General features: G+C 40.4%; 1 protein-coding gene across 4 annotated transcripts in view; it reads right to left on the bottom strand.

Moving 5' to 3' along the window:
• Nucleotides 1-22,682, bottom strand: part of RTN4IP1 (reticulon 4 interacting protein 1) — a 95,606-nt gene that overhangs the window by 23,783 nt on the left and 49,141 nt on the right. For all 4 annotated transcript variants that reach the window (XR_006890551.1, XR_006890552.1, XM_046675096.1 and 1 more), the window contains exons 2-5: nt 20,272-20,423; nt 19,423-19,491; nt 18,399-18,523; nt 7,327-7,375 (exon numbers count right to left, since the gene is read on the bottom strand). Coding sequence is in view for 2 of the 4 variants with exons in the window: in XM_046675095.1 (XP_046531051.1) it covers nt 7,327-7,375; nt 18,399-18,523; nt 19,423-19,491; nt 20,272-20,423 (395 nt within the window). In the remaining 2 variants the exon portion in view is untranslated. The remainder of the gene's footprint in view (nt 1-7,326; nt 7,376-18,398; nt 18,524-19,422; nt 19,492-20,271; nt 20,424-22,682) is intronic.

The following is a 22,682-nucleotide window of genomic DNA, read 5'->3' as shown; positions in this document are numbered from 1 at the left end:
TATGAATTTCCCTCTTGGGACCGTGCTTGCTGCATCCCATATGAGTTGGTATAATGTATTTTCATTTTCATTTGTCTTCAGATATTTTTTAATTTCTCCTTTAATTTCTTCATTGATCCATTGGTTCCTCAGTAGCATGTTGCTTAGTCTCAACGTATTTGTCAGTTCCCCAGCTTTTTTCTTGTTGTTGATTTCTCATTTCATAGCATTATGGTTGGAAAAGATGTTTGATATGATTTCAAATCTTCTTAAATTTATTGAGCTTTGCCTTGTTTCCCGACATATGGTCTATCTTTGAGAATGTTCCACGTGCCCTTGAAAAGAACATATATACTGCTGTTTTTGAATGGAATGTTCTACATATGTCTGTTAAGTCCACTATTTCCTTGTTGACTTCCTGTCTGGATGATATATTGATGTAAGTGGGGTGCTGAGGTCCCCTACTATTATTGTGTTGCTGTTAATTTCTCCTTTTAGGTCTGTTAATAGTTGCTTTATGTACTTTGGTGCTCCTGTGTTAGGTGTAATATATTTATACATGTATGCCCTCTTGGTGAAGTGTCCCTTTTATCACTATATACTGGCCCTCTTTGTCTCTCATGACCTTTTTTATCTTGAAGTCTACTTTGTCTGAAATAAGTATGGCAACACCTGCTTTCTTCTGTTTGTCATTTGCTTGCTGTATCATCTTCCATCCCTTCACTCTGAGCCTGTGTTTGTCTTTAGAGCTGAGACGTGTTTCCTGGAGGCAGCATATTGTTGGGTCTTATTTTTTAATCCATCCATCCCCTCTTTGTCTTTTGATTGGAGAATTCAATCCACCTACACTTAGGATGATTATTGATATTTAAGGACTTAATACTGCCATTTTATCTCATTCTCCAGTTATTTTGTATTTCCCTTGTTTCCTGTCCCGTGTATTTCTGACTGTAATTTTAGTTTGGTGATTTTCTATGATGGTTTTCTCAGTTTTCTCTTTATTTATCATTTATGTCTCTGTTCCGATTTTTTGTTTAGTGGTTACCATGAGGTTCATATAAAAGATCTCATAGAAGAGACAGTCCATTTTCCAATAGCCTCTTATCTCCTTGGCCTAAACAGGTTCCATCCCTCTCCTCTTCCCCATTTAAGTTGCTGTTGTCACACCTTATTCCATTTTGTGTTGTGAGTTTGTGATTAAAATGAAGAGATTACTGGGGCCAGCCTGGTGGCACAGTGGTTAAGTTCACATGCTCTGCTTTGGCGGCCCAGGGTTCATGAGTTCGGATCCTGGGCACAGACCTACACGCTGCTTGTCAAGCCATGCTGTGGCAGTGTCCCATACACAAAAAATAGAGGAAGACTGGCACAGACGTTAGCTCAAGGGAAAATCTTCCTCAAGCAAAAAGAGCAAGATTGGCAATGGATGTTAGCTCAGGGCCAGTCTTTCTCACCCACAAGAATTAAATTAAAATAGAATGAATTGATTATAGCTATTTTTGATGCTTTCCTTCCCTTTATCTTTAATGTTATAATTGTTTGCTAACCTGTGCTGATAAAGAGGTGGATGTTTCTGATTTTGTCTATTTATCTCCTTGTTCAAGGCTTTGCAAATTCTTTTTTTTTTTATCAGGTATGAGGACCTTCTTGATCATTTCTCATTGGGGAGGTCTTTTGGCAATGAACACCCTCAGGTTTTATTTGGCAAAATTTTTATTTCTCCATCATATCTGAAGGATAGTGTTCCCAGATTGAGTATTCTTGGCTGAAAGTTTCTGTCTTTCAGAATTCTGAATATATCATTCCATTCTCTCCTAGCCTGTAAGGTTTCTGCTGAGAAATCTGCTGAAAGCCTGATAAGGGTTCCTTTGTAGGTTATTTTCTTCCGTTTTGCTGCCCTTAGTATTTTTTCTTTGTCACTGACTTTTGCCAGCTTTGCTAACATATGCCTTGGAGGTCTTTTTACATTGACGTAACTAGGAGATCTATTAGCTTCATTTACATGTAATGCCAGCTCCTTCTCCAGGTTTGGGAAGTTCTCAGTATTTCTTTGAAAAAGCTCTTTGCTCCTTTCTCCCACTCTTCTCCCTCTGGAATACTTATAACCCTTATGTTGCATTTCCTAATTGAGTCAGGTATTTCCTGGAGAATTTCTTCATTTCTTTTTAGTCTTAGTTTTCTCTCCTCCACCTAAAGCATTTCTATATTTCTGTCCTCTAAATTACTAATTCTGTCCTCTATAATGTCAGGTCTGTTTTTTAAGGATTCTAGATTTTTTAAAATTCTCCTTCACTGGGTTCTTCATCTCAACATTTCTGTTTAGTTTTTTTTAGAGTTTCAATCTCTTTTGTGAAGAATTCCCTCTGCTCATTAATTTTATTCCTGAGCTCATTGAACTCTGAGTTTTCTTGTACCTGGTTGAGTTTCTTTATGATATCTATTTTGAATTCTCTGTCATTTAGATTGCACATTTCTGTGACTTCAAGATTGGTTTCTGGATACTTGTCATTTTCCTTCTGGTCTGGAGTGTTAATTTCTTCATGCTATTTGATGGGGTGGATCTTTGCCGGCACAACAGTGGTAGTATATGGTTGCAGATTCCACCTGCCACCATTGGGGGACAGGAGGTGTGTTTGCTGAGCCTGCTGCATCCCCTGTCAGTTGTGCCTGTCCACTGGAAGTCGTACTGATAGGGCTCTCTGCACCTGGCCACTTCATATACACAGGCACAGGCAGTCTGACAGGGATCCTCTGCCCTTGCCAACCAGCCAAGCTGGTGCACCAGGTGGGATGGGGGGAAAGGGGCACTTTCTTTCCTGCCTGCGCTCCTGCTCTTCACTCACTGGCTGCCTGCCTGGGCTCCTCAGCTTGGGGGGGGGGGTGCACCTCCATGGTGACTTAGCCACATGGTGTGGAGTGGTTTCGTGGACTGGGAGGCAACTCTGAGAGTGAAAGCATTCCCATGGAGGGCTGCCTTTCCACTATCTCCTCTCAGATCGCAGGGCGGCCACCACATGAGGTCCCACACCCTAGATCACTGCCTCTGGGGAGGGGGAGGAGATCCACTTGTCTCCTTCCACTGCTTCCTCAGGGATCCAGTGCCCCCACCTTCAGACGTATGGCTGCATCGTTCTCTCAGAAGTCTACTGTGTTGTGTGGACGTCCTCCACTGGTTAATGAATGTCCTTTTCATTGTATCTTAGTGGGGACAGCCTAAAGGAACAGCTCACTCTGCCATGATGCTGACATTGCTCCTCTTATGGGGTGCATTTTGATCTGTTTTGTGGGCATGCTTTTTGAAGTGTTTTTATTGTAGATATGTTATTCTATTCTTTATTCTTATAATAACTTCGTGTGGGATTTAACCTTGGTACTCTTCTATTACTCAATTTTTAAACTTTATTAAATATTTTTGTTTTGAAATATAACACACACAGAAAAGTGCACAGAATATAAATGTACAGCTTAACAAATTATTACAAAGCAAATACTATTATAAGCATCACTCAAGATTAAGAACTAGAACACTACCCATGCCCCTGAGCCTCCTCACCTTCCCCCTCCCAATCAAAAGCCCCTCACTCCTTTAGAAGTCATAACCACTATCAGGACTTTTATGACTGTTTTTGTTTTGTTTTGCTTCTTACAAGTTTTACTATTTAGGTAGGCATCCTTAAACACTATTGTTTAGTTTCACCTGTTCTTGAATATCTTAAATGGAATCATATAGATTGTATTCTTTTGTATCTGACTTCTTTCACTAACATTCTGCTTGTGAGATTCACCTACTTCACTGTGAGCAACTACAGTTTTTCCTGCCTATATAATATTCCAGTGTAAGAATATACCACAATTCACTTATCCATTTTACTGTTGGACATATGAGTTGTTTCCAGTTGGGGGATAATATCTGTAATTCTGATACACATCTTTTGGTGAATATGCATGTATATCTATCTACAGGGTATATTCATAAGAGTAGAACTGTGGGGTTGCAATATATATTCAGATTTAGTAGATGGTACCAAATGATTTCCCTAAGTGGTTGTACCAGGTTAGACTCTAACCAGCAGCGTATGATATTTCTCTTTTCTTCCCACTCTCCCTCCTTCTTTTTCTTTCTTCCATTTACTTTTTTTTTTTTTTAAGATTGGCACCTGAGCTACCAACTGTCACCAATCTTTTTTTTTTCCACTTTTTCTCCCCAAATCCCCCCAGTACACAGTTGTATATTTTAGTTGTGGGTCCTTCTAGTTGTGGCATGTGGGATGCCACCTCAGCATGACCTGACAAGCAGTGCCATGTCCACACCCAGGATCCAAACCAGTGAAACCCTGGGCTGCAGAAGCAGAGCATGTGAACTTAACCACTCGGCCATGGGGCTGGCCCCTCTTCTAGTTACTTATTCATTAACCCACATTAACTGACAGTCTCCGGACTAAGCCCTGGGTATCTATCTTAGTCTGTTCAGGCTACTATAACAAAATACAACAGACCGGGTAGCTTATAAACAACAGAAATATATTTCTCACAATTCTAGAGGCTGGAAGTCCGAGATCAAGGTGTCAGCATGGTCGCTATCTGTTGAGAGCCCTCTTCCTGGTTCATAGCCAGCACCTTCTGTGTCTTCATATGGTAGAAGGGCTAGGGAGCTCTGTCTGGTCTGGTTTTTTTTGGTGAGGAAGATTGGCCCTGAGCTAACATCTGTGCCAATCTTCCTCTACTTTATGTGGGATGCCGCCACAGTGTGGCCTGACAAGCAGTGCTAGGTCTGCACTCAGGATTCAAACCTGTGAACCCCGGGCCACCTAAGTGGAGAGTGCGAACTTAACCACTATGCCACCAGGCCGGCCCCCGTTGGGCCTCCTTTATAAGCTCATAATCTCATACATGAGGGCTCTGCCCTCATGACCTAATCACCTCCCAAAGGTCCCATCCTAAGACCATCACATTGGGCATTAGGACCTCAACATATGAACTTTGGAGGGACACAAACATTCAGTATCTAATGGTGAACTAAAAAGAAGTCAAGATCTATATCTCCTAGGAGTCCTCTCTGCTCCCCTAATTCAGTGAGCAGAGGAATGGGAAACTCCAGGACTATCCGAGTCCTCAAAAGATCTGAGGCAGAGTCTGGGGAGGAGCACAGCAGCCAAATTCTCCCTCCCGGAAAGCAACATGGCAGAGACTCTGACTGTGCTGACCAGCCCCATACTGGGGAAAGGGGCTTTCCCTTCACATTGAGGGAGAGTTCATCAAGCCCCTTCCCCGTTAAACATCTGACCACAACGGGAGCAGCCACTAGGTGCCCACCTGTTCCTGGAGGCTTGGGCACTGTTTGCTTTTTTTTTGAGGTAAAATTCATGTAACACAAAATTCACCATTTTAACAATTTTAAAGTGTACGATTCAGTAGCTTTTAGTACATTCATAATGTGCAACCATCAGCACTAACTGCAGAATATATTCCTCACCCCCAAATTCCACCCAAGCCCATTAAGCAGTCATTCCCCATTCCCCCCTTCCCCAGGCAATGGCAACCACTAACGTGCTTTCTGTCTCTATGGATCTGCCTCTTCTGGACATGATACAAACAGAATCATATAAAATGTGACCTTTTGTGTCTGGCTTCTTTTGCTCAGCATAACGTTTTGGTTTATCCATGTCATAGCATGCATCAGAACTTCATTTGTTTTTATGGCTGAATAATATTCCATTGTGCGAATACACCAGATTTTGTTTATCCATTCATCAATTGATAGACATTAGGGTTGCTTCCACTTTCTGGCTATTACAAATATTGACATTGCTATAAACATTTGTGGACAAGTTTTTGAATGCATGTTTTCATTTCTCTCAGGTATACACCTAGGATTGGAAATGCTGGGTCATATGGTAATTCTATGTTTAACATTTTAACCAATTGCCAGACTGTTTTCCACAGCAGCTGCACCATTTTACATTCCCACTAGCAATATATGAGGGTTTCAACTTGTCTAATTCTTGACAACATCGTTATTTTACATTTTCTGTTCTTTTTTTTATAGCCATCCTAGTAAGTGTGAAGTGATACGTCATTGTGGTTTTGATTAGCATTTCCCTAATGACTACTGATGTTGAGCATCTTTCCATGGGCTTATTGGCCATTTGTATATCTTCTTTGAAGGAATGTCTATTTAAGACTTTTGCTAATTTTTTAATTAGGTTGTTCATCTTTCTGTTGTTGAGTTGTAATAGTTCTTTACATATTCTAGATACTATACCCTTATTAGATAACTGATTTGCAAATATTTGCTCCCATTCTGTGTTGTCTTTTTACTTGATATTTACTTTCATATTTTCTTGATGATGTCCTTTGATGCACAAGTTTTTAATTTTGATGAAGTCCAATCTAATTTATCTATTTTTTTCTTCTGTTGCTTGTGCTTTTGGTGTCATATCTAAGAACATTTTGCCAAATCCAAGGTCATGAAGATTTACCCCTTGCTTTCTTCTAAGAGTTTTATGGTTTCAGCTCTTACATTTAGGTCTTTGATCCAGTCTGAATTAGCTTTCACATATGATGTGAGGAAGGAGTCCAATTTCACTCCTTTGCATGTGGATATCTAGTTGGCCCAGCACCACACACTGAAAAGACTATTCTTTTCCTATTTAATGGTCTTGCCACCCTAGTCAAAAATCAATTAACCATAGATGTATGGGTTTATTTCTGGATGGTCAATTGTATTCCATTGATCTATATGTCTATCCTTATGCCAATAGCACACTGTTTTGATTACTGTAGTTTTGTAGTAATAGCTTTAATAGTAAAGTTTTAAAACTGGGAAGTGCAAGTCCTCCAATTTTGTCCCTTTTCAAGACTGTTTGGCAATTTGGGGTCCCTTCCAATTCCAAAAGCATCTTAGGATCAGCTTCTCCATTTGTGCAAAAAAAAGCAGCTGTCATTTTGATAGGATTGCATTGAATCTATAGATCACTTTGGGGGAGTACTGCCACCTCTACAGTATTTTGGCTACTGCATTTCTACATACATTTTAGAATCGGCTTAATCAATTTCTACCAAATTGCGAACTTCCACCTGCCTGTACTGCCATGGTCTTCCTCCCCAAAAGCTTTCCTACATTTGTTACACAGGACATCCACAAACTAACTCAGATATTAAACCACTGGAAAGGTTATCACTTCCTTCTACATTAGAAAATTTCCTTCTTAGAAGAGCAAGCTGAAATTACAGTAAATTTACTGAACCTACCTTCCTCTCAGCTCTTAAAATAATTTACAAAATGTGAATATATAGATTAATGAAAATAAGAATCTTCCTAGTCACAAGATAAAGAAATCGTCTTACCTGTATAGCAAAAGTACCAACTCCACCTGAAGCGCCCAAGATTAAAACACTGCAATGCAAAAGAAACTGCAATTAATGAAATTGTTAAGCCAATATAACTAGATAAATAGGCAAGATGTCTTCTGCATGTAACTGGCTCAAAGATAAACATCCCCAAAGCAAATAAAGTCATTCAGCTTCCCAAGATTCTATTACACAAGGATTTTTATTTTAGGTTCACCAAGAAGCTATAAATGCTTAAAGTTAGACATTCTATGAACTCTTTACCAAGAATACCAAATACCAAAAATACCAATAATTTGTATTTTTAAAAGTAGCTCAGATGGTTCTTGGTAGCATCTGCCTTACAATTTTTCTAGGCTAAAATTACCATAGCTCTCTCTATAGGAAGCAGCTCTGGGATTCTTTTCAGTGTGTTAGATTCAGTTGCTCTCTAAGAAAAATCACATTCCTGACCACATTCCTGCCAAAGTGGAATAAAGAATCTTCTGTTCAGACATGTCCCCGCGTCAAGCTCATCAACTTTCACAAATGGAAATCAACCTTATGCTCAATTTGGCTTGGCTCAAAGCCGATGAATCCACCCCATCAGCACAAACACGCTCTGCTCCAGGTTTCCGCCGTTTGCTCACTCCAGCCCTCCTGCCACTCCAGGCCAAGGTGAGCAGCCTGGAGTTTAGGGATGGGGGTGACAGGGTGAACTCTCCAAAATTATGTATCAACTGAAATAATATGCAGAATTTGGTGTGATTATGCATATGTGCATCAGGGAGGAGAGGGATCCAGACCTATCGAGTTCCCAAAGAGGTGCGTGACCCAAAAGAGAATGACTAGTCAAGAATCACTGCTCTGCACACACTTACATCTTATTCTTGAATTAAGCCAGAGCACCAGCGAACCACTTTCCTTGGACTGCAGAGTTTCAGGGCCCCTGAAAACTGTTTGTACTAAACTGCACTTTGCTGTAATGCTACTGATCTAGGCTGAGGGACATTATACAAAGGGACTGTTTGATATTTGATACTACATTAGCTAAGGAAACATGTTGAGAGAATTCTTTATGAGAATTCTCTTGGAGTGCCCACAGAAAAACATTTTTCTGAAGACTACATGGTGGGAGTAGCTGTGCTTACATTTATCTGTCACTGCAAACTGTGTAACTGCTGGTTGTGGGTCCCTCTTTGACTTGTCTGCTAGAATGTGCAGAGAATTTTATCGCTTATCTCTAAGAAGTACACCAGATCTTGGAACATGCACTCTGTCTACAATCTTACCCTAGTTTCATTTTATTTTTTTCTCTTACTCAAATCACAGAAGGCTGTGTGTCGCCCTTTAGATCTCAAAAGTTTTTAGTAAAATTTCTGAGCCAACAGTTCCCTTTGAAATTAATACCATTAAATGTAATTAAAACAAGTCTCCTTGTAAATTATGTTCCTTCTAGAAGAGTCACTTCCAATTTCAAAGAATTATAAATTGTGAAGAATAAAAGAAACTTCAAAGATGAACTCCTGCAAAATCCTTCCATTCACACATTTAATAGCTCTAGTACTTCCTAAATGGGGAAAAAAAGACACTAAAACTGCCTCACAGATACATCCAAAAATTAATTCATCCATGGAATATTTTACCCTCTAACTTTGGCCCACTCTTATAGAAATTTAACTAGTCAAACTCTCATTTAAGTCCTTCATAATCTAATCTTTATCTCAACTCTGACTTCCTCTAACTATTTCCTGAACGGAACTCTCCGCCTCAGCCACTGGGGTCCCCTCACTCTTACCCCCAAGCCCCATGCACGTTGGCCCATTCCTCAGACTCTCACATGCCTTCCCCACCTGCTAAGGTCTGCCTTCCCGTGAAGGCTCACATCCCAGTTTTCCTGCACTACACCCTGAGACAGCCCCGAAACTGATATCCTTTCACGCATTTGGCATCTGTCACCTTGTTAACTTTCATTCATACGCGTGCTTCCCAAGCTATTCTGCGAGGCTTCAAGGACAGAGGCCTCATTTTATGCCCAGCACTGGGCATACTACCCTGGATGCAGCAGATGCCTGATGAATGTTTCTTGACTTTAAAAATCATCTAAATGAGCATCATATCCCACAATTAAGGCAATAATTGCTACTACCCCAAATGAGGGAATCACCTGGCTATTTGCAAGACGGCATTAAAGTTTCCTCTAGTACAGAAAAGCTTGAAATTAATTTCTAATCCTCTCCCTGAGAATCCTGGATTACAAGGATACCCAATGTAACAGCTGCTTAAGGCTCCAACTGTCAGACACAACTCCGACCTCATTACTGTCAGTTCACTGCTTCCCCACAACTCTTGAGCCAAAGCAGCCTCATTTCTCCAGATGAAAAAGCAAAAAAGTGGTTCACAGCAGTGCTTGGCAGAAGAGGGAGTGGCTGTGCAACAGCAGCTTCAGTTCCTGAGGTTGCCACTTGGTGGCATCCCCCGGTGCAAAACAGGTGAGGAGCACGCCCAGGGAAGGGCTAGCCGCCCTTAGCTGCTCAGAAGCCCTGGGGACGCGGCGTTCTCTGGTCCTCTAAACTCCACGTTTTGTGCAGGTTCAACCAGGGCCCGTACTTCTCTTCAAACAAAGAAAGTCCCAAAAAGGGACAGCAGGCAAAATAAATGTCAAGCCAGCAATAAATCAGATGGTCCTCTATGGTTTGAAGTCCTGGGGCTGAACTCACTGTTCTTGTTGTACTCTTCAAAGCCCTTTCAATACAGAGGAAAATACTGCTGTTGCTACCCCTGGTGGCCTTCACTTAAGCGCTACACAGCGGGAATACTTTCCACCCAGCTTGCTATAATGGCCACACTGTATTTCAATCCTCGCTGAAGTAGAAGCCTGTTTATTATGGTGAAGAACGGTGTGCTGTATTGCTTATTGGTTTATGCAGAGCAAATGCCCAGGAAATGCTCTATTTGCAAAAAGCACTATAATACAAAATTGCCAACATTTTTAGTCACATTACTCTCTTACTTCCTAAGTCCACATATAGAGCTTTCCTGGTCAGTGGGAATTGCACTGTGGCAAATATAAAAGAGATTAGGGGAAGTATGAATAATTATTACACTGCTTATGCATCCTTAAACCCTAAAATCTAATTTCCTCTATCATTTCTGCCCAATCTCTGAATTCTCCCCAAACATACATCAAGGTACTAAAGCAATGCTGGCTTCCTTTCCGTGACTGGGTCACTTTTTATTTAGCACTTGGGCACCTAAGTTCCCTAAAAACACACTTCCCAGGATTAGTCTTATGAGGCAAGGCATCAACACGCTAACTGCATTATAGATAAAAAACAGATGACACATATGACAAAACAGCAGGAGGTCCAGAAGTAGGAAGTCATCTTTCAAATGTCAATATTCCAGCTTAGCCCCAGAAACCTCTGAATGCCAGGGCTGGGTATCTAGAGACCCAGGTTCTAGTCCCAGCTCTCTCACTAACTGAATCTCTAGGCCTCAGATTCATCACCTGTGAAACGATGATCACAGAGGTGTACTCTAGGAGCCAATGAAAAGGAAAGAATTGGCATTTTCAATCTAATTTAAGCTTATATTTAGTTTCTCCACCTTTCTAACATACAAGTATATGACCTTCATGATTCCCCCCAGACCACATACTTGTGGGGGGAAAAAAGCAACATCACAAGAGTAAAGTGCCCTTTATTAAGTCCTGAGGGCTCAGAAACAAAGATGATTTAAATATAGCTAAATCCTCCATCAGTAAAAACAAATGGTCTTTAAAAAACAAGGATGAGGCTGAAAATGTATAATCTCATTTTTCAGTTTCACATACTACTTTTAAATCTGGGGGAAAAAATGAGTGAAAAATAGCGAAGTATATAATAATATGTTAAGTTTACTCCCCAAAGTGAGTGAGATACTTAATCTGAATACTAGTCATACGCCCATAACCACATTTCGGTCAACAATGGACTGCACATATGATGGTGGTCCCACAAGATTAGTGCCATACAGCGTAGGTAAGTGGTAGGCTGTATCATCCAGATTTGTGTAAGTACGCTCTATGATGTTCGCACAATGATGAAATTGCCTAATGACACATTTCTCAGAAAGTATCCCTGTCATTAAGCAACACATACCTGTAAGTGGAATAGAGCTACAAAACAAATCAACCAGACATCACCAAGACAGCCTGGATTTGTGTGTCCCCTTCTTCTAAGGCTCTATACTGCTTAGACATTCCCCAATTTACAGAAGAGTTCATGTGTAAATTAGCTGCTTGGAACTTAACACATTTTCCCATGAAAACAAAGCTATTTATACATCTTGGCAAGGTGCCCAGGGTAGCCATTTAAAAAGGTTTAGTTAACCCATAATAGACCATGAACCTCATAAATGTATAACAATGGTTCTGTGGGAAATGTATTCAGAATTTCAATCCAGGGTACTGGGAACACATCTCCCCAAATGGGATAAGCAGTGAGAACTGTCCCAAGTCACTGGTTCCTTCAATCTGGTGCAGAACAGAGGGAAGGAAGGATGACAGAGGGAAGGATCATTTACGATGGAAACAATAGGATGGGTGAGAGAGAGAAGTAGCGTGGCCAGAGAAAGATTTACCATGGAGCTGATGGGATTCAGGACATGCTACCCCAAAATATGGCACACTGGCATACAGAATATCTTAAGCTGAAGGATTTGAGAAACGGCACGTGCAAGAAGGACTCTGACCTTCTCCCCTGAAGCTGGTCATAAGAACTACGTGTGAGATGTGTCCTCCCTATACTTGGAGGAAAGGAGCATCCTTAATTCCAAGAGGGAGGGACAGAGAGAGGAATCAGAATGAATAGGCATTGTTAAGTTTCTCCACTTTACTACACTTAGCTCATACCTTTTGTCCTCTCACATTTTTTTACAGCTCTCCACTCTTCACCAATCACAGCACAAAAAAGCTCAGGTTTAACCACTTCTTCAGGTCTTCATTTCCTTATGAAGGCTCCTACGTCACATAAACCTTGTAATAAATAAATTTGTGTGATTTTCTCTTGATCATCTGTCTTCTGTTACAGGGGCTCCAGCTAAAAACTTAGAAGAGTAGAGGAAAAAGATATTTTTCCTCCCCTACAGAGCCAATGAAGCTTAAGCTTTGGGCCCTTGACTTACACAAGGCCCCAAGAAGAGCCCCAGCGATACCTTTGCGTGGACGTATGTTTTTGTAAAATTTGCAAAAGTAAAATATGCTAATGAAGGGTAGCAGAATACGCCAACCCAAAATATACCACTCTGGCATAAGGATTATTTTGAGCTGAAGGCAACTGAGAAGAAGTAGATACAAGAAAGCTCTCCACACTCCTCCTATTTGCCCCCTGAAAGCAGGACATAAATTTACAAAGGTGTCCCTCCTCCATTCTCTACTAGGAAGGACAAAAGTTAATCTCTGGAGATAACTTTCTGACCCCTATAAATGGAGAAGGCACCAACTTAAATCTGCCTAACAAACTTCACTTTTGCTTTTCCTAGTAACCTGTTCACCACTGACCTTCCCAGCAAGCTTCTCTCTTTGGCTGATGATGGTATTTTCACCTGAATTCTAAGCCACCTCTTTGAGTTACTCATTTTTCCCTGGGTATCGCCTATGTATACCTGAGGTATACATGTTAATAAACTTTAGTTTGTTTTTCTCGTTAGTCTGTCATTTATTACAGCGGTCTCGGCAGAGAACTCAGAAGGGTAGAGGGAGAATGATTTTTCCTCCCCTACTAACCCCATCAGTTGAAGTTGCTGTCTCTTTCCACTCCTACACTCCCTCCATTATGTGTCCCCTCTTGTCAGGTGATACTAGACTTGGCTGAAGGGAAGGTGATTTGGAAATCCATTTGCTTTGGGTTTAGTGGGAAATACTGATGTGGTTCACGGTAATTTCTGAGTAAAGTAAAGTTATTACAGCCTGTCCCCATTGAAGAATGCCTTCCAGGCATATTCCTACTTCCCACTAAGTCGACAAAACAAGGCATCACGATATTTAGTTATGATAAAACTGAGTATCATGTTACCTGGCACTGGAGTAACGAAGAAGAGTAACGAAGAAGAAACATGGTTAAACAAGGTTTGAGATGTACAGAACCAGAAGCTGGCCTATGGAAAATTCTTCCAATTAAAAGACATGTAAAAACTTACAATACTCCACTAATAAAGTTAATTCATATATCAGGACCCACAAAATGGAGGCTGCCCCAGTGGCCCAGCCACGTTACAAATCTAAACCTAAGTCAGCCCATACTTACCGGAAATGCCTCCCTGTCACGTAAACCTAACACCAGTCACAATCCAGCTCAGCTGTAGCTAGCTTACCTGACCCGAGGAAACAGGACCTGCCAGCCTTAGGAGGAAATTCCAGTCTCCTAGCCAATCATGTCTTAGTTCTATGTGTCTCTTCTAACGCTCTATAAAACTTGCTCATGCAAATCCCTTGGGAAGAGCACCCCACTGCTTGTTAGGCACTGGACTCCCCCAATCCACCGATGGTTTGCCCCTAAATAAAGGACAGACTGGTGACTAAATTGTATTATTTTTATTTGACACCACTGTTGGGAAAATATCAACAACAAACTAGTTAATGAGGGTTGTCAATTAAAACGTAAAAGTATTTTAGGCTTATTCACTGCACAAGAAAGCTTGAAATGCCTTGAAATCTTGCAGTTTATATATTAAAGAAACTAGGAAGACATTTTTCCAAATTTGACAACAATCCTAAATTTTACTTGACATGAACAATAATGAGTCGTACAGCGGAAGGGGAGGGAGCAGGGTTGGGAAACAATATCAGGTTTTGGCTTAAGGGAAATCACAGTTCACTGATGTTAGGAACATAGAGGAAGAGTCAGGGTGGTAGTCAGTTAAGTCTTGTTTTGCATAAGTTGAGTTTCAGATATGAGGGGACATCTAACTGGAACTCAGTGGAGAGGCTGGGGTTAGAAACAGAGATCTGCAAGTTACCAAAACACAAACAGAAGCTGGGAGTAGATGGGATAACCCTGGGAGCAGAGAGGAGTGGATGATGGAGTGGGACACTGGGAAAACAGTAACAGTGAAAGGGCTGGAGGAAGAAGGGGAGCCTTTAAAAGTGATAAGAACTGGTCTAAAAGGCAAGGAGAACACTAAAGAGTCTAGTGTTCCTGAAACCATGGGGAAAGTGAGTATTAAGGAAGTGGTGAACAGTGCCAGACATCTCAGAGAGGTAAATCATAACGAGAACTGAAAAGTATCATTGGGTTGGTAACTCAGTCAACTATGACCCAGTGAGAACAGCTGCAGCTGAATGGCGAGGCTGGAAGCTAGATCACGGTGCACCAAAGAGTAAATGTCTTCTAAACCTCACAAGAACAGTTACCCTGGTCACCTAGAAAACTAATCTGTAAAACACAAATTGCCAGCAAAGAGTTTTCCACCAGTTCCTTTAACTGAGCCCTCCTGGAGCTCCCTGGAAAACAGGCCCAAGAGTAAAGGGAAGATTTATTTGCATCACACTGGCCAGGCCACAGCCTCCTCCCTCCCTGTTCTCTTCTTCTCAAGCCCAGGATTTCCCCAAGCAAGTACACTGCAAGGGTTTGTTTCTCCTTCCCCTTACCCCTCTAACCCTACCACCTAGTCAAGCACAAATGAAAATCCAAGTCCACAGGGGTGGTGGGTGGTGGGATGAAGAGCAGGCAGGTGAAGGAATCTGGAAGAAGGAAGCTGTTATAATTACTGATATAAAGTATATGTGTATGGGGGGAGAGGGGGAATCCAATGTTTGTAAATTTGAGCCTGTCTAATTCTATAAACAGAATTAATCAGATACCTAATTTACACTTACATGACAAAAGTTTACCGTCATAAAGCCTAATCTCAAAAAACAAACAGTGGAAAGCATTCCTAAATTCATTGAGTTAAGTTTCAAGTATACACAACTTAAAAGTGAAATTTATTTTGTGGAGGAGGAATGGTTCAACTTCTAACACTTTCTAATACTTCTGTCAAACAGAGGGAAGTACAACTTTCCACAAGAGACGAATTTCAGGCAGAGCATGAAATATTCGAGTTGCACCATGACACTACCAATAAATATAACCACCAGACTGGACTGTTTTTTAAAAGTATCTGGTGTAACCACTTTTCAAAAAACTTCTATTCATCTTGAGGGCCCTAAGTTATCTATGTGTTCCTACTGAATAAATCATAAAGAAACTATGGATGGGCTGATAACAAGGAAATCATTTCATCTGACATTTTCTAGTGATACTGCAGTGTGAGCAAAAATGACATCGTATCACACCAATATTAAATTATCCCCTTGGTTCACTGATGCTCAGTTGTTGCAGAAATATAATTATATAACAAAGAAGGAAAAGGTAAATACACCACACCCTTAGAACACTTTGTCTTAATTTCAAAAAGCTGTTTGTTATAAAGAAATCCTGTAAAATCTTCCAAGGTGCTATGGGTGTTTTTGTCATCATCAGTTTTGCTTTTTTCAAATTAATTGGTTAGAAAAACAGCCTATTAGTTCTTTATAACAAACGCTGACTCGCTTTGTGCAGAATAAAGAGTGCCTCAATGCCAACAGCTAACAGAAAAAGAATAATTATTGCCTAGAGAAGCCAAAATATACTCCACCAATCACAATAAACAGTCAAATTGAAAAAAGCCACTTTGGACCCTGAAACCTCTGGTTTACGTATAATAAAATCCCACTATACTAGTAATTTCTTCATGTAACAGTATTTTTTACAGTATTTTAAAGTGCTCACATCTCTCCCGCGATTCTCACAGTAACGAGTTGAAGAGATAGGCCATTACTACACCCACGTGTAGTAATTTCAGTAAACTTAGATTTCTCAGAGCACCAGGGGCCAAGATCTCACTGCCACTCAGAACAAAGGCATCCCAAAGGTCACCACACACATGGGAACTCGGCAGAAGTCCACAATGTATGCTGGTGAAGCTCCTGACAATGGACTGCGCTCTAGTGTGGGTAACATGCAGCTGAATCAATGAACAGATGCAACTCAATATAATATATAAATCAACTTTAGAAGGTATCAAATTTTCCACTTCCCAAAGCTCCCCTAACAACTCATACTGTCCTACACTCAGGACCTTGGACTTATCTGCAAAGAGACCAAAAATAGCATGCCTGTGGTCACCTGATTAGTTCGTAGCAGAGTGGAGAGTAGGGCCAGGGCTCTAGTTCCCCAGTTCCAAGCCATTATTGCTTCAGCAGAGGGTAACACAGTACCGAAGAACGACCCACGAAGCCAACAATTAACTGGGGCACAGCCCTGTGTAGCTGAGAAGAGACAGCTAAATCTGTTTCTAAACTGTTTTCTACACAATACTAAAAAAAAGTATACCTGGAGAGCCCTGAACGGGCAAAAGGAATGAGAGCTCTCTAACTGTAACGCACATACAGTCATGCAGGCATAGAAAGTCTACTGTTTTTAAGGAAAAACAAAACCAAACAAAGATCAATGCCATTGCAGAGCCTACAATAATAAATGTCTAAAAGTCCTGAACGAGATTTTTGCAAGGTTATTAACTAAGACAAACCATTAGAAAAATCTATGTGGTCAAACCAATTTAATTTAAACGAAGTGTTTGACCGAAATAGCAACATCAAGAAAGATAAGCCCAAAAAGCTTAAAAAATAAACAGGGTTGACCCTAAGAATAAATATTTGCCCTGAATTCTACGATAAAGGGTAGCACTTCATTAGATGAGTAGCCTTCACACTGCTTTCAGAAATACAGCTATTAAGCTCTCATTAAATTCACTGCTCTCTATAACCCAACATATTAAATGTAAAGTACAATGTTCCACGACAACAGGAATATAGAATGACACAGACTTTATTTTACCTGCACAATCCTTAGTAATCAAAAAACTAAGTTATTTTAATTTATTAAAATTTGACCTATAGCTCTCTCCTTCATCACAATCATGAAATGGTTCTTAGTACCTAGCTTTCTCACCAAAAAATAAAAGCATCGGTTTTCTCTATGATGCCAACTTTCTTAAATACAAAGAATAAATCTCATGGCAAATAATAGTAGACACCATTTATTGAGTGCCTCACGTGTCACAACCTGTGCCACTAGTTTTTATGCATTATCTCATCTAACCCTTAAAACAAAAGTCACAAAAGAGAAATGACTGTGTGAGCCACCCAGCTAGAAAGCAACAGAATCTGGATATGAACTCAAGCACATCTAAGACATTTTTACTCACTGTCTTATTGCAAATTCAACCAATCAAACAGTCCAGGCCCTGAAGCACCAGAATTGATCTAAAGGCTATCAAGCACTGAGCCTAAGAGAATTCAAGAATCTTCAACAGTGTTTTGCAGTCCCTTTATCTCTGGTTTTCAGAGAAATATGAAAGTGCGAGAGCAACTCCGAGGCAAGGTAGGAAAAATACCTGCACGTTGACATCATTCTCTAGAAACTGTATGGGGTCCATTCTTAACCTTTTCAGGAATCTGATAAAAGCTATGGATTTGATAAAAAGCTATGGATCGGGGCTGACCCCGTGGCCGAGTGGTTAAGTTCGCGCACTCCGCTGCAGGCGGCCCAGTGTTTCGTTGGTTCGAATCCTGGGCGCGGACATGGCCCTGCTCCTCAAACCACGCTGAGGCAGCATCCCACATGCCACAACTAGAAGGACCCACAACGAAGAATATTACAACTATGTACTGGGGGGCTTTGGGGAGAAAAAGGAAAAAAATAAAATCTTTAAAAAAAACAAAAGCTATGGTTAAAAGCTTTGTATGTGAAGAGATTCACATGCAAAATTTTGCATTATTTTAGAAGGTTCAGACTCCTAAAGTCCATCTACACATTTCAATTTTAAAATTCCCATTTGATTGGACTAAGAATCAACAGAATGAGGTTAAGGAAGTGCAAACTGACACAAATAAGAGTTCTTTGGAAATTGTTTTAAATATTAGCACAACTCTACTCATGTCAATGATCCTAGTTTTAATGCTTCAGACAAATCTACTACAAAGACCTCATAGAAGAAGAGTTTTAGATGCCACCACTGATACTTACCGTTTTCCTGTGCAATTCTCATCATTCAGGCCGCCAACCTTGTTTATGGCAGACCAGGCTGTGAGAGCCACATATGGCAAAGAGGCAGCTTGAGTATGAGTGAGAGATCTGGGCTTGTGAGAGACCTAGATTTAAAGACAACAGTCAAAAACAAGCAATGACTTGCAAACCTTTGAACACAATTAAGTACATTTTCCTTCATAGGAATCCAACTATTTTCTGAGAGAAGTCTTGAACATTCTGCCAGGTTCAGTGTTTACTGCATACCCTACTCCAAGATGATCCCTAAGGAGTATTCTCCAAATGAGTCACCCTGCCTCGCAGAGGTTCAGGAATGCTTTATGGGCTACATTGTCAGATACAGCTGCTTATGCTTCATAAAAAGACCACATGCGACATCCCCATTAGTCCTGACTATACCCAGAAATAAATCCAAATAAACCTTGAGCCCTCATAAACACATTCTAATTTGTTTTTGAGATCAGCTGTTTCCTTTATTCCCATTTACTGGAAGGTAATCTTTCCAGGCTTTTTCTAATCTCAGTAATACCCTATTTTCCCTTCCTGCCCTCCCTTCTATAGCCAATTTCCTCAATGTTAACCCCTTCCTCTCTATTCAAATTGTCAAGCCTCCTGACTGCATTTGATTAGACTCCTGTTTTTAAAGTTATTTGAAGCAGCTTGATACTTCATGCTTCTGTTTATGATTAATCGGTATGCTCCATTTGGTATATTTGGTTTCAACTACTTATACTGGGTAAAACCAAGAAACACATCAGGGCTTCCAGAACTCACTCCAAGTCCTGGCTCCACAAGACAAAGAGAACTGCTCTGGCGGGCAGTGTCATTAAATGACATCAAACACTTTTTTAATCTTTCAAAAATTCCTACTCTCTATCAAAACTACCATAAAACTACCATAAAACATGAACCCCATCTGAAAAATAACCAATTATTTAAGAGATCTTGGACAGTCTTTGTTTATACTTTCCAAGGGCATTTCAGCACAGAATTGGCAAGTTACCTCATTCCCACTGACTACAACAAACTCCGAGAGCGTGCCTTGTTTCCAGGGAGGAACCGCAGCCCAGACCTGAAACACACACACACACAATTTCATTAGAAACAGATCTTTTTTAACCAAAGCCAAGCATGAGGGTGTTCCCCAGTACATACCTCACTCTGTGAAAAAAGCACCAGTCATCAATACGCCAAGCAAAAGAGTTATTTACACATGATATAAATGTATCACTTAGTATGATTCTGGATTTATCAAGTCAAACCACACTAGAAGCAGATGCCAGTAAATCCTGCTGTATTTAGTGACTACCTAGAGTATCAGAAAGAGGACAGCCACTTGGGGCTTGAATCCCGGCTCCACCACTCAAGAGCTGTGGGACCTCTTTATAGCCTGGCTTCCTCATCTGTAAACTGGGCCTAACTGCACTTACTTCATGGGGATTAAACGAGTTATTTCATGGAAAGCAACTACAACAGTGTTAGCTATTATTATAAGCTCACTTTAATTTCTTGGCATAAAAGTTCAAAGTGACAAGTGACAGCTGATTACACCAAACTTTAGCTATTTTAAAACCATCTAACCCATAAAGAAGAAATTGTCGTTTAAAGACTCTTTCAAGAAAAAATAAAAAAGTACCAATCATACACATTTTAAAGTCTTGCAATTCTTAAGCACTAGACTTAGAAAGCTCCAGTACAGTCATGCTATTTTGACAGAACCAAGAAAACGAAGGTCCTAGCCAAAGCTCAGTATATTTGCTGAAAATAAGAAACAGGTCAATGACATGGAATATACTTCCAAAAGAATGAAATTTGCATATTTAGAAAGGAATAGAGGCATTCTCTGACTCACCTCATCTCCAGGCTTGAAGTACCTCACATCAAGTCCACATTCCATCACCACACCAGAGACATCCCGACCCAGAGTCAGGGGAAACTCTTCTCCTTTGGTTCTAATATGTAAAGGATCACGTTTCATATTTAAAGCTGTAGCTCCATAACCACCTATAAAATACAATTTATGGGTTGGTTCCTCCAAAAGAATGGGATAACTTAAAAATCTACTATAGGGTTATAGGTCAGGTACCATTCTAGATCCTCAGAACATAGATTATAAAGTAATCGACCTTAGAATTTTTTACCACGACACAGGAAAGCATAAAAACAATGAGTGCTGTTTCTTTCAAAGAAAATTACTTGGAAAGTTATAATCACTTGTTAAACTAAAGCTACTATTGTTCAAAATGTTTTTGAAATTCCCATTTTGAAACTGTCTCCAGAACTTTCAGTATTTTGTTTTATACAGTTTTACTTTGTTCTTTGAAGATGGTTTCTTTATTAATTTATTAATTCGTGAACTTTTTATACAACGAAGTTGTTTGGTGCCAAGTCTGGTGAAGAAGATAAATGCTAAAGCTGTTTGAAGTTAATAAATAAATAAGGCACAGATATGGTGTCTGACGTTGACACTGGTCTATGAGTAATGGTCCCCACCTCCCAAAAAATGTTTCTAGAACATCTTTGGATCAAGTGCATAGATTCCCGAGTGGAAGAGAACCACCTGGCTGCATCTGTTCCGATATGTATAATAAAGCAGTTAACTTGATTTAACCTATCTTTTTATTTTTAAGAATATTTACATAAATATCAGCTAAGTAGAGCTGAAAATACTCTTCTGATCATAGTATTTTCGTTCAAATAAATTGGCTACTCTATCTACAACAATCCAAAATAGTTTATTCCACAGCTTTAACACATAAAATGGCTTTTCTAATGCACAAAAGTATCTGTTATAGTCTCTTCTGCTTGACATCTTTCCGAGAGAACATTTCTGCTATTCAAGATAAGTACCCTTCAAGATAAGCTTACCTTCCCAGGTCATGTACCACAATTTATGCTTCGGAATCACTAAACCACTCTGTAAGTCTCCTCTTTCCCCCACCCACTCTCAGGGACAGTACAACATTAGATCTTAATGATGAGGAGAAACCAGCAGAGGAGCCTGAGAAGGCTTGGCCAGTGAAGAGGTGTCTAGAGAGTCAAGGGAAGGGGTTGTTTAAAAAAATCAAATGCTGTTGACAGGGAAGACAGTTCTTCAAATAAGATCAAAAGCTGACAACAGCCTTTCAAAACAAAAACCAACCCAAAACAAAAGACTGGACCCAACAACACAGAGGTCTTTGGTGACCTTGACAGGAGCACTCACTGTGGCATAGGGTGACAGGATGGGAAGTGAGAACATCCAACTCTTTCAAATAGTTCTGCTATACAGGGGAAGAGAGAAATGGCACAGTGGCTGGAGGGGAGCAACAGAGATGGAGAGAGGATCTTTTAGTGTATTTTTCCTCTCTTTAAGATGGGAGAAATAAAGGGCAAGTTCGTATGCTAATAGGAATACTTCAGTAGAAAGCAGAAGACTGAAGATGCAGAAGAGAACTGCTGAAACAATGCTCCTGAGGAGGCTCAAGGGGATGGAATCTAGAATTCAGGTGGAGGGCTGGCCTTAGATGGGAGCAATGACAGCTAATCCACACAGCAGGAGGGAAGATGGAGGATACAGGGAGAGATGCTGACAGGTGGGTAGCTTGAAGCAGTTGTTTTTCTAATAAAAAATCAAGACACAGGGGAGAAAGTGTTTGAGACTGAGATAGTTCCAGAAAATCTAAGCTGATGACCATCATGCCAACATTAGCCAGTTACCATCTTGCTGGTTAGAGTACACTCCATCAGGGAAAAACACAACTTCACATGTAACACTCATAAAAGTCACATGTTTTACTTTTCCTGTCTTACATTCCTCTTCTACCACTAAAACACAATGAAATAATCATTCACTGAAATTCCTATGTGGTTTGAGCAGAAGAAGTGGGCATTAAGCCATGCCAAACTTTAGCTGCTGTTTCAGAGCTGCAAAAAGACCAGAGGCCTCTCTGAGGTACAGAGCCTGCAGGGTAAAGGCTGTTTAAACAGTTTTCTTGGTCACCTGGATATGCTAATACATCAACTGAGCAGCCCTGGCTCACTGGTACTGGCTAAAGTAGCCCCAGATCCAGAATGCAGCTCGTAGTTAGTAAATGAGAACCCAATGGGTGACACAAATGAATGGGAGCCCTTAGGAGCTTCATCCCATTGTTAGAGGTGGCCAGTGTGACTGGCTCAGAGAGTTGGAATGATTTGGAAAATCCTAAATCTATCATCAGTTTCAAAGACTTTAAGCCTATCTCAACAAACCAAGTTTTGTTGGTATGATGCTGGTGGCTGTAT

Source organism: Equus quagga, chromosome 11 (genome assembly GCF_021613505.1).
Source record: "Equus quagga isolate Etosha38 chromosome 11, UCLA_HA_Equagga_1.0, whole genome shotgun sequence".
Classification (NCBI taxonomy): domain Eukaryota; kingdom Metazoa; phylum Chordata; class Mammalia; order Perissodactyla; family Equidae; genus Equus; species Equus quagga.
The sequence above is the reverse complement of the archived record's forward strand: the minus strand, read 5'-3'. Positions and strand labels throughout refer to the sequence as shown.